The 14,577-nt window shown below is 45.3% G+C and overlaps 1 protein-coding gene across 2 annotated transcripts in view; it reads left to right on the top strand.

The window, feature by feature from the left end:
- The window catches only part of RCOR1 (REST corepressor 1), a 143,919-nt gene that overhangs the window by 83,075 nt on the left and 46,267 nt on the right, over positions 1-14,577 (top strand). For both annotated transcript variants that reach the window (XM_080986562.1, XM_080986561.1), the window contains exons 4-5: positions 3,640-3,692; positions 9,187-9,348. In XM_080986562.1, the coding sequence (XP_080842688.1) occupies positions 3,640-3,692; positions 9,187-9,348 (215 nt within the window). The remainder of the gene's footprint in view (positions 1-3,639; positions 3,693-9,186; positions 9,349-14,577) is intronic.

The following is a 14,577-nucleotide window of genomic DNA, read 5'->3' as shown; positions in this document are numbered from 1 at the left end:
GGACAGTAAAAACCCTGACTTTAATTGCCGCAGACATTAGGACCTTAAGAGGCTAATTTGTAAGAGAGAACTTTTTATCTGTCCTGCTTTTTATTGATCTTCCGGGGAGTGGAGGGGGGAGGTTAAAATGTTATCTGGAAGGTGGACTTCGCTTCATGCTAAAAGCCAGTTAGTGGCAGCTGTGCTGTACTCAAGAGGAGGGTGGCTAATGATGGAAACCTGCCATATACATATTGGAGCCTTTAAGGACTGAGTTTCTGGAGCAGGGAGGTACAGAGAAATGAATGGAATAGAGAGAAAAGGCATTTAAACCTGGGGGTGGTTAACGTGTGGCATCAGAAGAACCCTGGCTGGATGAGGCCTGTCTCGCCCAGCATCCTGTGACCAACCAGATCCCTATGAGGATCCCACAAGCAGGATCCCACACAATAGCCCTCTCCCCTTCTGCGGTTTCCAGCAACCAGAATTCACAGCGGAGGTAGAAAATCAGGGCAGTAGCCACTGATGGCATGAATTTGTCTAACCCTCTTGCAAAGCCACCCAAGTTGGTGGCCACCACCAACTCTTGTGGGAATGAATCTCCTCATTTTAACTATGCGGCGCGTAAATAAATGCTTTCTTTTACCTGTCCCGTTGGATGTCCACAAATTCTAGTGTTATGAGAGACGGAGGGCAGCTTCTCTCTATCTCTGCTTTCTCCGTGTTCGTTTTAGAAAAGCCGGAAATTCCGCAACCTGATTCGCAATGCATTATAGCGATTCTGCAACCTGATCTCTACAGTAGGTCGCCTAAGCTTCGTTCAGATGGCATCTTGCTCTGCTGGCTGCGGCAATACCGCCAAGTAAATGGCCAGCAGGGTGTGCAAGGTTCTAGCACTTTTGCCTGCCTTGTGTGTGCCCTTGGGGTTTGGAGCTCTCTCCCTGGGGAAGTCTGCCTTGTTTGTTCTCGGGGCGCCTTCCAGAAAGAAGCCCTTTCTTTCAAAGTGTTAACAAATTCTGTTTTTCTTTGAACCTCCAGATAAAATTCCTCGGTTGCCCTAATAAGCCAAGAGAGTTGACACATTTAAAAATGTGTATGTATGGATAAACGCTACTAGCTTCTTTATTTTATCTGTTGTTCTTTGTTGCTTTTTGCAACGGTCAGTTTTATTTATATTGTAAAGTGCTTTTCGACATCTTTTTATACTTAACCTTACAATTACATATAACCCACCTTTCAGAATACAGAGATCATCCTGACAGGCTTCACAGGCAACATTAAACCACGTTGTTGTTGTTTTTTAAAAAAGCATAGTAAACAACACCAACATGCAAAATGTCATTGGGATCGTTCCCTGTGGGGAGTGGGTGGGCAGAGGATGGTATAAAATGGTGCAAGAAAATGCAAGCGCCGTTTCCTTCTGTGGGTGTAAATTAAAGCAGCCGCATGGGAACGGCTTCATTCCCACTTTGCTGCTGTAATGCATAATTGGCACCACCTACGTAGTGTTGTCCCTTTGAGAGTTTCTGCTGAGCTGTACACTGTTATCTTTGGAAGGGAGTGGATTGGGGAGGAAGCCATAGCAAACTGGCCTTGCATCTCGTGACCTCATTAGCCCTCCCTATCCAGTGACCCTCTCCCCAAGACATCACAGGGTTTTCTAGCTGCTTCAGGAACCAAGTCATAAAAAGGCAGCGCTCAACAATGTCGATTTAGCATAGGAAGGGCAGCTTCTGCAGGTCTGTGTGCAGAGAGACGCCCACTGATAAGAAGAAAACGAGACTGGTCAGCCATGCTGTGTTCCTGATGGTGAAATACTTGACATTTCCTATGCACATTCATGTTTCCGCAGAGCTCGCCACGTGGGCTGTGGCGTGCAGTGCGTTCAGGATACAATATCCCAAGGCCCAGGGAGGTTTGCCTCCCAGGAAAGAAAGTAATGTCATGGGAAAAACCTCGGCTGTCCACCAACAGGGAGCTTACTTGCTATTTCCAATCAGACAGAAAACACCTTCTGGTCTTCCTGGGATTGAAGAAATGGAAGAGAAGAGAGCTTTGTCCTTGCTGGGTTCAGCCGAGATTCATTTGTGCAGAGGACAGAGGCATAGTATTGTGGGGGTTGTGGCTCCGGGTGCAATTTTGAGAGGGGGTGCACACAGCAGGCTCCTCCTTCGGAGCCTGGCTCCGTTGCAGAGCCCTGACTGCGGTGCTTGTGCCTGGTATAGCTCCGCCCCCCCCAGGGCAGGTTTAATGGGGGGGAGAGAGAGAGCAGGTGAGTGGGTGGCAGCCCTCCTCAGCCATAGTACACCTCGCGCCAGGTGGCAGCAGCTCTCTCACCACGTCACTTCTGACTCAGCAGCAGAGAGCATCGCACCTTGGCCATGGTGAGATGCGCCCGGCCACAACAGCTCCACCTCCACCACTGGGTCAGGTGGAGAGTGGAGAGCAGCTTCCCCACCCCTCTCCTAACCCTGAACTGTGGCACACAGAGGGTGCCCTCTGCCCCCCCGCCCCCTTGCTGGCATGCCCCCCTCGCTTGCCCCTGGCAGCGCGGGCATACGCTCTGCCACTGGCAGAGGGCACCCATGGTTTCAAACCAGAATGGGGAAGTGCTTGCTCCATCCCCTGGCAATGCAGTTTCCTGAAAACCGCAGCTCACATGTAGGGGCTCAGGGAGAACGGAAACTCCAAGGAATTGGGGGTCTCCGTTGTGTGAGAAGCTGCTTGTACATGGGGTTTCCATTGCAGAGGGCTGTGCTCAGCTGGTGGGTCTAGCGCTGATGTGGCTGTTAGAATTCCTGCTCCGTGATTGCAGTCATGGGATTATTGTCTATCACATGACGGTATATGTTCTGACTCTACAGAGTGGGAAGTGACGGAGACAGGATGTTTGTGTTACTGTGTTCCATGAAGTGGGACCATTGTCTTTTGTTCTTTTTTTCTTTGCTGTCTGATGCTTGAGAGAGAGGGAGCCATGGTGCAGTGCTCCGTGTGTGTTTATATGTAAATGAAGTAGATTAGCCAAAATGCTGAGTTGCTGAGGTCTGTCACATGTATGCTGCGAAGACTCTGTGGATCCCTAAGTGTGCCGGTGTCAGTTGGCATCAGTGATTTTCGGGCTGAAGAAAGCTTGTGAAGCTCCCGAACGATTGACCAGGAGGGAGAGAACATGCCAGTCGGGCATGTGTCTTCTAGGGTCCTACTCGAGTGTACGCAGAACTCCTGACAGTGGCATTGGGGCGAGGTGCGTGGCCTCGCTGCAGCATAGAAGGGCGAGTGCCCTGCAAGCAAAAAGTAGCATGTAAATGGGGCTTAAGCAACTTCAATAATTTATCTTCCCATCCAGTTTTCCCTCCCCAGTCCACTTTGTTGTTGTTTTTTGTTCTGAGCCTTTCCAGTTGTAAACCTGTGGGCCGGGACTCTCTTGTTGTTTTTAATCCCTGTGTGGTGCTCAGCAAATTGTAGGTGCTTTTTAAGTGATAAGTCATAATAATAGATAGGCAGTTTTGATAACTTATTTTCTGGCTTGCATTCAGAGGATCAGAAGTACGCATCGTCTTTTCTGCACGGAGGGGAATATTGTGCTTTTCCGAAGCTTTTGTTGCTCAATATCTAATTCTCTTTCTCCCTCCCCCCCTCTCTCTCCCCAATTCTCCCCAGTGGATGAATACATCGCTATTGCAAAAGAAAAGCACGGCTACAACATGGAGCAGGTACTGAAAACAATTCAAAAAATTATAGTGTCCTATTAACCAAATGATGATTTTTTCTAAAGGGAAGATTCATTTCCAGTATTAATGACTGACTGATTGATTGATTGATTGATTGATTGCATTTATACCCTGCCTTTCCTCCAAGGAGCTCAAGGTGGTTTACATAAGTCTCTTCATTTAATCCTCACAACAACCCTGTGAAGTAGGTGAAATTTGGTGTCCCAGATCCTAGCCAACACTCTGCATGTCCATCACTTGCATTCCAGTTGTTAATGAAACAAATTCACCTGTAAACTAGACTGTTGTACTGCAGTCTTCCTTCTCCCCTTTGGACCAATGCAGTTAATTTTTTGATGTCTGGAATAAGCAGATATTTTATTAATCATTCCCAGTACGTTGGATTTTGTTATCGTTTCCATTTCTTAGCCTCCACATCTTAATTTTTTAAAACCACTGTGGGAATGTTTTACTCCTGTTTCTAACCAAAATAAGGTGTTTGGGGGTGGGCAGGCAAGGAGAAAACCATACCCATGTAGATGCATTTGACACGATCCTTATCTGCCATTCTTGGGTGTATTTATGTATAAACAAGCACATTTAATATCTTGCCTCTCCGTAAAAGGTCAGGCTGGCTGGAAACATTAAAGTCTTGCTCTAAACGTATATACCAAACAAACAACAAAGGCTAATACCTTAAAAAAAAAAATCCACAATACAAAAGGACACACAGCAAAACACACAAGACCAGTAAGTGACGTCATGAAACATAAACCCACTAGATGCCTGCCTAGACAGGTGAGCTTTGCCTTTGTTTCTAAATTGCCAAGGAGAACATTCACTGGCACAGCTGCTCTACAAACTCCTTAAGATGGTTCAGGAGCAGGAAAATGCACAGATAGGAGCTAAGCAGAAGACCTCTTCAGGTGTTCAGAAGAATGTGTGTGGCCATAAATTGTGAAGGAGAGTTAGAAACTTAGGTGTATAAGCCCAATGGCGCCTTAAATCTAGGTTACGGTTGCCACAACAGAATGTCTAGGAACTTTTGGCTATATACTGTATTTTTCGGCCCATAGGGCGCACCGGCCCATAGGGTGCACCTAGTTTTTTGCGGGGGAAATAAAGAAAAAAATTCTTATTTTCCCCCCAGGCGCGGGGCTGGGGCAGGGGAAGCCCGAGCTTCCCCCGACCCCAGCCCCCAGAACGGGTCCGAGAGCGATGGCGAGGTTGCGTGCAACCTTGCCATCGCTTCCGGAGCTTGCCGGGCTGGGGGGATAGCTTCCTGAAGCCTGGAGAGCGAGAGGGGTTGGTGCGCACCGACCCCTCTCGCTCTCCAGGCTTCAGCAAAAGCCTGCATTCGCCCCATAGGATGCACACACATTTCCCCTTCATTTTTGGAGGGGAAAAAGTGCGTCCTATAGGGCGAAAAATACGGTAATCATAATAATAATAATAATAAATTCTATACCGCTTTATGTTTTAAAGAAAAAATCTCAATGCAGTTTACAACAGATTAAAACCCCAAATAAAAACACTTCACAATGAAACGAATGCAAGCTTCAAGGAAAATACGTTTTGCTTTCCCCAAATTTATTTACTTACCTAATTTATATAGCTGCCCCACAGCAGAAGTACTCTAGGAAGCCAGTGTGGTGCCGTGGTTAGAGTATTGGACCAGGACCTGAGAGTTCAGGGTTCAAATCCCCACTGAGCCATGAAACTCACTGGGTGACCTACGGCCAATCGCTTATCCTCAGCTTCATGTACCTCCCAGGGTTCTTGTGAGGATATATGCTCTGGGATATAAACGCGAGAAATCATAAAGCTGGTTCCTGCCCAGTCTAAAACTGACACCGGAAATTGACAAAAGAAGGAGAGAATAGAAGTGGGGGTGGGGGTGGATATGTGATTGTTTTAATTACACATGTTTCTGTTTAGTTTTGAACCTAAGGGGTAGCAGATGAGAGATAAAATTAATGCATGCTTTTCTGTATCTCTTCTGGCCAGTTGAAAATATCATAGTATGCATCTTGGTGCCTCTCTTCTTCCGTATGTACCCATTTCCTAGATCTATCTAAATGTACGGCGTGTATGAGATGGAGCCTTTAAAGAACACCACCCCATGGCTGTGGTGCGGTGGGTCAGTGCGTCTGACTATTAACCAGAAGGTTGTTGGTTCGAGCTCACCCAAGGATGGCTGCGTTGCAGGCGGGATGGACTAGATGACTCTCGGGATCCCTTCCAGCTCTATAGTTCTAGGATTCTATGACCTTCCCAAAAGAATTCCTGGAATTATAGTTTACCCCTCACAGAAGTTACAAACTCCAGCTCTCCAAACAAGCTACAATTCCCAGAATTCTTTTGGGAGAAAGCCATGTTCTTTAAATGTATGGCATGTAAAAAGGTAAAGGGTAAAGGGACCCCTGACCATTAGGTCCATTTGTGACCGACTCTGGGGTTGCGGCGCTCATCTCGCTTTTTTGGCCGAGGGAGCCGGCGTACAGCTTCCGGGTCATGTGGCCAGCATGACTAAGCCGCTTCTGGCAAACCAGAGCAGTGCATGGAAACGCCATTTACCTTCCTGCCAGAGCGGTACCTATTTATCTACTTGCACTTTGACGTGCTTTCGAACTGCTAGGTTGGCAGGAGCAGGGACTGAGCAACGGGAGCTCACCCCGTTGCGGGGATTCGAACCGCCGATCTTCTGATCAGCAAGTCCAAGAGGCTCTGTGGTTTAACCCACAGTACCACCCGCGTGTACACAGCCTAAATGGCGTGTACACAGCCTAAATTGGAAACTACTGGAGCATTATGACTCATGGAACTAAGGTAGATCTGGAGAAGGCGGTGAATAGGATCCACTTAATTCTTGAATGATACAAGTATAGAAATGCATAACTTTAAGCTTTGGTCATTCCATTATTCGACGAGGCACCGTCCCTACTGAGAGGTTAGAAAGGGGCGGAAAGGAAGAAACTACTATTTCATGTAAAAAAGATTATTTTCACAGTGAGTCATGTTGAAGGGAATTCCAAGAAGGAAAACTCCCTAGATATTGAGCAATGAGTGTGTGATGACACGGAACTGAGCAGCAAGGTCTTGCGTGTGCTGACCAATGTGGAGCTGCAGGAAATCACGAAGTGATGACTTTTCTACCAATGAAGAAAAACTTTAAAAAAAATAAAAATAACAACAATTTGCATTGCAAAATGGGCTCGGGGAAAGGGAAATCCCAGTATCAAAGTTAGCGCTTTCACTTTGAATAACCTGAGTCAAAATGTTTTTGCCAAGAGGTATGTGATCTATATATAACTTGCAGAGAATTAAGAGGTTTGTTCCAGGGCATTTTAACCAACAGATGGAGGGAATAATAATTTTACTTCAGGAGATAGTGCTGCCAAATTAACCTTTTTAAAAACTATGACCGTGAGATAGTTGGTTCTTTCTGAAATGTTTGCTGTGGAGGAAATAGGGAGGAAAGACTGGGTCGTGCAGCAGATACAACTTGTTTAGTAAGATGGGCTTTCCAGACATTCTTTGTGCCACCCTTCCCAAATGTATCATGGTGATCTTGAATGGCTTTTGTCTTCGCTAACTAAGAAACAAACACCTGAGCATATACCTACATACTGTCTCGGGCATTAAAGCCAGCAGTAGGGGCCCTCTTGATAGTTCATCCACCCTCAGAAGTTTGGAAGCGGTGGGTGACCCAGGAGAGGACATTCTTTGTTAGCTGCCCCTAAGTTGTGGAAATTGCTCTCCAGAGAGGTGCATCTGGGACCGTCATTGTGTGGCTTTTGTTTTATGCAGAAGACACAATTTTGTATTCTGCATTGAACAATATACATATATAACACACGGAGATATATATATATATATATATATATATATATATATATATATATACATACACATATATCTGTAGAGATGTCATCACGCTGTAGTTCACATGGTCCCTGATAGGTGGCACTGCTAACTACAGTGCGAAGGCAAACTTAGCAAGTGGCCAGCCAGGCAGTGAAGACCAGCGAACAAGAAAGCGGGTGGCAGAAGCCACAGCGGCCAGCGTAATAATAATATAATAATAATAATAATACATACATACATACATACATACATACCCTGCCCATCTGGCTGGGTTTCCTGTAAGAGTGGCAGGGTGGGCAGCAGGGGCCAGCGAGAGAGGGGTGGGATGGGAGAACTGCAAAGTCTTAACTGCTGTCTGAAGCCGCCACCCATCCTATTCTCTTGACAGCAATTTGTTTTAAATGGCTTTTTAATACTGCCTTTTGAAATTGCTGTAAGCCACCCTGGTGGCGAAAGGCAAATAATGAATGAAGGAATGAGAGAGAAGCAGAATCTCCGGCTCATTCTGTGACAGTACAGCCATGACCAACAGATCTGAGGACTTCATCTGAAGTTCATTTGCTCTTCAGGAGTGCTGCTCCTCATGGTCTAGGGCAGGCTTCCTCAATCTCAGCCCTTCAGATGTTTTGAGACTACAATTCCCATCATCCCTGACTACTGGTCCTGCTAGCTAGGGATCATGGGAGTTGTAGGCCAAAAACATCTGGAGGGCCAAGGTTGAGGAAGCCTGGTCTTAGGGAATGCCCAAAGATGTTCAAAACAAAATTAAAGGTGTGGTTTGTACATTGCACTCCATCTGCATGTTCAGTAGCCCATACGTGTGGTCTGCTATTTCTATTATTATTATTATTATTATTAATAATAATAATAATAATAATATACTGCCCTATACCCGGAGGTCTCAGGGCGGTTCACAGAATAAAATCAAGATATAAAACCACAAAATACATAATAAAAACAAAAACAACCCAATAGCCGCCCCTCCTTTCTTCCCACAAGGCACCCCCGAAGCAATTTACGATATAATACATCTAGAACACTTAAATTATATAGGAATAGTTAATCTATGATTGGATATATAAAAAACAGAAATATGAAAACAGCTTAAAAGAATGGCACGTAAACAAAATCAATTCAGTTCCGAGAAAAGATACCAAGTGGTGTAAAGATTTTAGAAGTCTTGTGGAAACTGCTCAGAGACTTTACTGTGTTTTGAGTGGATCGTTTCAAGATTAGCATGTGTTGTGGTCTCTCTCTCTCTCTCTCTCTCTCTCTGTGTGTCTCTCTCTCTCTCTTTCTCTGTGTGTGTGTGTGTGTGTATGAGAGAGGCAGACAGAAGCAGAGACTGTGTGCCTCTTTAGTCAACTGGGAAGGAATGGATGCAAGGCCAGCTTTTTACTTCCAGAACATCTGTGTTCTCCTTATGGTAAGAAAGCAGTGAGCCTGCCAGAAGGTTACCAGAAAGCATCTGAACACAGCCCAAGCCCTAAAACCTAGGAACTAAACTGAGGGTAGAAGTGTTGGCCTTTTTACTTACATGAAAATTGCCCGGGTGACGGTTGTTTCCCTTTGGTTGTGGGTCCACTTTTTGTTGCATTTATCCATGTTACCTCTCTCTTCCTTCCTCCAGGCCCTGGGGATGCTATTTTGGCACAAGCACAACATTGAGAAGTCTCTGGCTGACCTGCCCAACTTCACCCCCTTCCCAGACGAATGGACGGTTGAAGACAAAGTCTTGTTCGAGCAGGCTTTCAGTTTCCACGGAAAAACATTTCACCGTATTCAGCAAATGGTGAGGCATCACTGAGGCCTAAGTGTAAAGGCGTGAGAGCCTTGGCTTTGGAAGCAAGTGCGGGTGCTGCGATCCATGTTGGGTTTGGATGATCTCAAGTAGATTTTCCAGTTGGGGAAGGCGCAGGGATCTTTAGAGCCCGGGGATGGGAGGGCTGAGTTGCAAGAGCTTGAGTTTTTGGACTTCGTGTTTATTTCCCCCCACTTTGTTCATGAACTACACAATTGATAAGTGTGAAGCACTGATAGGGAGGAGGGGTGGAGACTTGGGGCATGAGATTATAACAGGGGAAATGATGATGTGCTGGGAACTCCCCCTTTTTACATTTATACTGTAAGAAAAACAATCAAACAAAAAACAGGTTGCAAAAATGCAGAGATAAGAATGAAAGCTACCCTTCAAAATGTCGAAAGCAGCTACTGAGGAAGAGAGATTCTACTCAGCTGCATTAAAGCAGCACAGTGGAGAATGCAAATTAAAGGACATAAGATGAACACTCCGGGATATACTTCTAAAATGGAGACTAGTGTTTCATCCTAATAGAATCAGATCCAACAAGGAACTTGTCAGATAAATATTTACGTATATCATAAAGGGCTACTCAAGTGCACCCCATTCTGCTGTTGTTGCTTTGCCCTTGATGGTTTTAACATTCATGAATAAGTTTTTCAAGGAAAAAAAAGTGCTGTGTATGCACACACACACGAAATGAAGACTTACCTACAACTGGTCACTAATCTCATAAAGATGGGAGTGTCTGGCAGTCTAAATGGTTAGGTTATTATTTTGCCTGTAATATGCAGGAAATTCACAGACTGAGAGCGACATCAGGCCCTCCTTATACTGGTGTATGGAGCGAGGGGGTTTTATTATTCCACTGCCATGAAACACCAGCGACGACAACACTGTGATATGGAATCACATATCCACCTTTCTTGGCCTGGAAAGAGGATTCAGATTGCCAAAACACATCCATCAAAATATTCATGTACAAAAAGATCACAGCAAGGTTTCTAAGGCTAGATCTGTTTATATAGGAGCTGTGGGTGGAACCAAATTAAGATGGCAGAAACGCAGGAGTGTTTTGTATCTGTTTTAATTGCATTTTAACTCTTGCATAAATTTGCTTAATCGACTAGGAGAAAGAATGTACAAAAAAGGGACTCCCTCTCCCCCAAATCTCTGCATTCTTGCTTTTCCTCGAGGGTTTAAAAAAAAGAAAAAAGAACAGAAGTGTTTTATATTTATATTCACTGGAGATTACGGGTCACACTAAAAGCTGTGTGCTGTTAATTAGCAGAAGTAACAGCTGTAACTCCCCCGCCCTACCAAGTCTTCCAGCTTAATCCCTGTTCTTTAACTATTTTACCACCAGTTCTTAAAAATAATAATTATGTTTTTTAGTCTACGGGCAGAGCTAGATGTGGGCCTGTTACTCAGAATGGGAATCCCATATTGAGTTCTCCCACCTCCTACTGGTAATGTACAGGCAGACGTTTAGCCAATGATGTCGATTAGGGTGGGGGACAATGACTTTGTGGTACGGATACCTCTGGCCCTCTGCCTGTTGTCGGATTTGCAACTCACATTAGGCCCAGCCACATGTTCCCTGGCTCTGCTTCATGATTTGGAGCATTGGAAATGAGCCCCAAGCTCACACGATCCTTTTGCCTATGTGGCTTTGTCTTTCCCATTTAACCATGATGTCGAAATCTGCAAACTGGATAGCTCTTGCTCTCCAAACTCATTTCAGACTTCAAGCCACGGTTTCTTGATTTGGAACATTATGACAAACTATGGTTAGCACTAAACTGCAGCACTGCAGAGAGAGGAAGGGTTCACCATTATTGACTGATGGAAAACGACGGTTAGGATTTATACTGTGGGAGAAAGGTATGTAAGATGAGTGGAGGAATCCTTCGAATGATGATTTGGAGCTTTGTCTGAACTGAGTCAATATGTAAAGAAGCCTGTAATTAATAGCACCTTTGATTGTTTCACAGTTGAGGGTCTTTGACTACCAAGTTTTACGTTTTTCAACCAACAAAGACGACCTTTCAAGTGAGCAAGATGCAGGGCTTTCTTCTCCATGTGAAGTCTTGTTGATTTTCAGCAACTAGCAAAAAATGAACAAGCCACTCCAAAGGCATAAATATGGTTGCTGTGCTTGAAAGGTTCTCGGGAAGAAATGACTTTTCCAGGGCCTGCTTAAAAGTGCATTCTTGTGGCATTCGGTACTGTTATGAGGACGATGGCAGAATTAGTCACTTCAGGTCACCAAGATAGCACTAGCCATGTTTGTATGGTACTTTACACAGGAACATGAGCCAAAAAGTGACTTAGGAGGAGCTTGCACTCTAAATTTCAGCCATGGGAGAGACATGCCAAGGGTGGACAGATAGATGGCAAAGTGAGTGCAGTCTCAGTGCTTCCTTTCAATGGGAGATGAGTGCAAAGTCGTTATACCCACGGCTTCAAGGATGTATAATGGGTTTTGTGACATACCTAGAAGGAAGAGAGACCTAGCATCACTTTGCTATAAGGTAGTTCCAGGCAGAAGGGAGCCAGTAGAGATTATGGACAGAATGGCTTGAGAGCAGGGAATTTTGGGTTGATTCCTTTGGAGGTGCAACGGCACTGGGAAATCAGAACATAATGATGGAAATGATCACCCTCATTTTATTTGTCGGCCGCCTTTCCATAGTTAAGACCACGCTCAGGGCGGCTTACAACATGAAAAGTTTAACACAATTGCGAACGTAACAAACGTAGTTGTAAACAGTAAATAAAGCACATCGAAAAGTATGCAACCAAATGGGACAGTTTCCACAAAGATCATCATAAGATCATTTTAAGTTGTATTCATTCAACTTGTTTTTATTATTGGTTGTTAGCCGCCCTGAGCCCAGCCTTGGCTGGGGAGGGCGGGTTATAAATAATTTTTTAAAAATAATAATAATAATAATAATAATTGTTGTTGTTGTTGTTGTTATATCTAATAGTAAAGGTAAAGGTACCGCTGCCCGTACGGGCCAGTCTTGACAGACTCTAGGGTTGTGCGCTCATCTCACTCTAGAGGCCGGGAGCCAGCGCTGTCCGCAGACACTTCCGGGTCACGTGGCCAGCGTGACGAAGCTGCTCTGGCGAACCGGCACCAGCACAGCACACAGAATGCCGTTTACCTTCCCGCTATAAAGCGGTACCTATTTATCTAGTTGCACTTTAGTGTGCTTTCGAACTGCTAGGTGGGCAGGAGCTGGGACCGAACGACGGGAGCTCACCCCGCCATGGGGATTCGAACCGCCGACCATGTAATCAGCAAGTCCTAGGCGCTGAGGTTTTACCCACAGCGCCACCTGCGCCCCCCATTATATCTAATACAAAGATGCAAAAAACAATTAATACCAATTACAGCAACAAGATCCCCCAACAAAAACCCCTAAACCAGTGTTTCCCAAACCTGGGTCTCTAGCTGTTTTGGGACTAACAGTTCCCATCATTCCTGTCCACTGGTCTTGCTAGCTGGGGATGATGGGTGTTGTAGTCCCAAAACAGCTGGAGACCCAAGTTTGGGAAACGATGTCCTAAACAATACTGCAACACAAGAGTATGTTCAGCGCCTCAGCTTTTGTAGCTGGAGTCAGTCAAGGCCCTTTCTTAAAGCGCTGTGAGACTGACCCGCTGACTTTGGCATAAGCCCAAAGCTTGGCCTTTCTGTCTTTTGTACTTGCACCCTCTTTTGTACCTATACACTGCACCCAGTGCCAGCCTTTTCTCCCACAGTGGATCATTCAGAGGCCTTTGCAGTGCAGCTTGGTGTTAACAGACTAGTGACCTAGCAGACACTTCAGAAAGACTAGAAGAAGGGCAGTTCCATTCTGGACATCCTTTCATAGGCCATGTATCAGGGGTGGGTGGGGCCAGGAGCAAGAGTAGGCAGAGCAACAAATGTAAGTTTTATCTTTTCATAGTGGGCTATTTTTCACACCCTTGAATGCCACACTATCTGTCCTCCATCTGAGCCAAGCCGGGGGGGGGGGGGACCAAAACAAAAAAACCACAACCAGTCTTTGAGGAACACACCTCAGCCAGGCAAAAGTACTCAGGGAAGGTGCAAAGAAAAACTGGTGAGGTCATGTGTGGCTTGGGGAGGGTCACGAGAGCCGGATGGAAAAGTATGGAGGGCCACATTTTTTAATAATAATAATTTTTTAAAAAATTATTTATACCCCACCGTCCCCGGCCAGAGCCGGGCTCAGGGCGGCTAACACCAGTAAAATTACAATAAAAACATAATAGAAAAAACCCCCAATTTAAAATACAGGTTAAAATGCAATTTAAAATGCAGCCTCATTTTAAAAGTAGCCCATAAATCAAAACCATAAGGGGAGGGAAACATAAGGGTCAGACTGAGTCCAAACCAAAGGCCAGGCAGAACAACTCTGTCTTGCAGGTCCTGTGGAAAGATGTCAAGTCCCGCAGGGCCCTAGTCTCTTGTGACAGAGCGTTCCACCAAGTCGGGGCCAGTACTGAAAAGGCCCTGGCCCTAGTTGAGACCAATCTAACCACCTTGCGACTTGGGACCTCCAGAGTGTTGTCATTTGTGGACCTTAAGGTCCTCCGCGGGGCATACCAGGAGAGGTGGTCCCGTAGGTATGTGGGTCCTATTATGTTTCCAGGCCTGAGGTTCCCCATCCACGAACCTGCAGCCAGGCTTTTCTGATCTCTTCTAACACCTCACTCTAAAAGCCAAGCAATAAACTATAAAAGCAGCCATCAGATCAGCAGCTGGGATGAAAGAGGCAACTAGGGTAGAAATTACACCAAGAAATCCAAAGTACAGTGGTATCATGGGTTACAGACGCTTCAGGTTACAGACGCTTCAGGTTACAGACTCTGCTAACCCAGAAATAGTACTTCGGGTTAAGAACTTTGCTTCAGGATGAGAACAGAAATCGCGCAGCGGCGGCACAGCATCAGCGGGAGGCCCCATTAGCTAAAGTGGTGTCTCAGGTTAAGAACAGTTTCAGGTTAAGAACGGACCACTGGAACGAATTAAGTTCTTAACCCAAGGTATCACTGTAAGTGAGTAAGGGTACTCTTTAGCTCATCTATAGTTTTTTTATTATTAATATTATTAATAATATTTTGCTGGGAGCCGCCCAGAGTGGCTGGGGAAACCTAGCCAGATGGGTGGGGTAATAATAATAATAATAATAATAATAATAA

The sequence above is a fragment of the Podarcis pityusensis genome (genome assembly GCF_964106645.2).
Source record: "Podarcis pityusensis genome assembly, chromosome: 1".
NCBI lineage: Eukaryota > Metazoa > Chordata > Lepidosauria > Squamata > Lacertidae > Podarcis > Podarcis pityusensis.
This window is presented reverse-complemented; position numbering and strand designations above follow the sequence as displayed.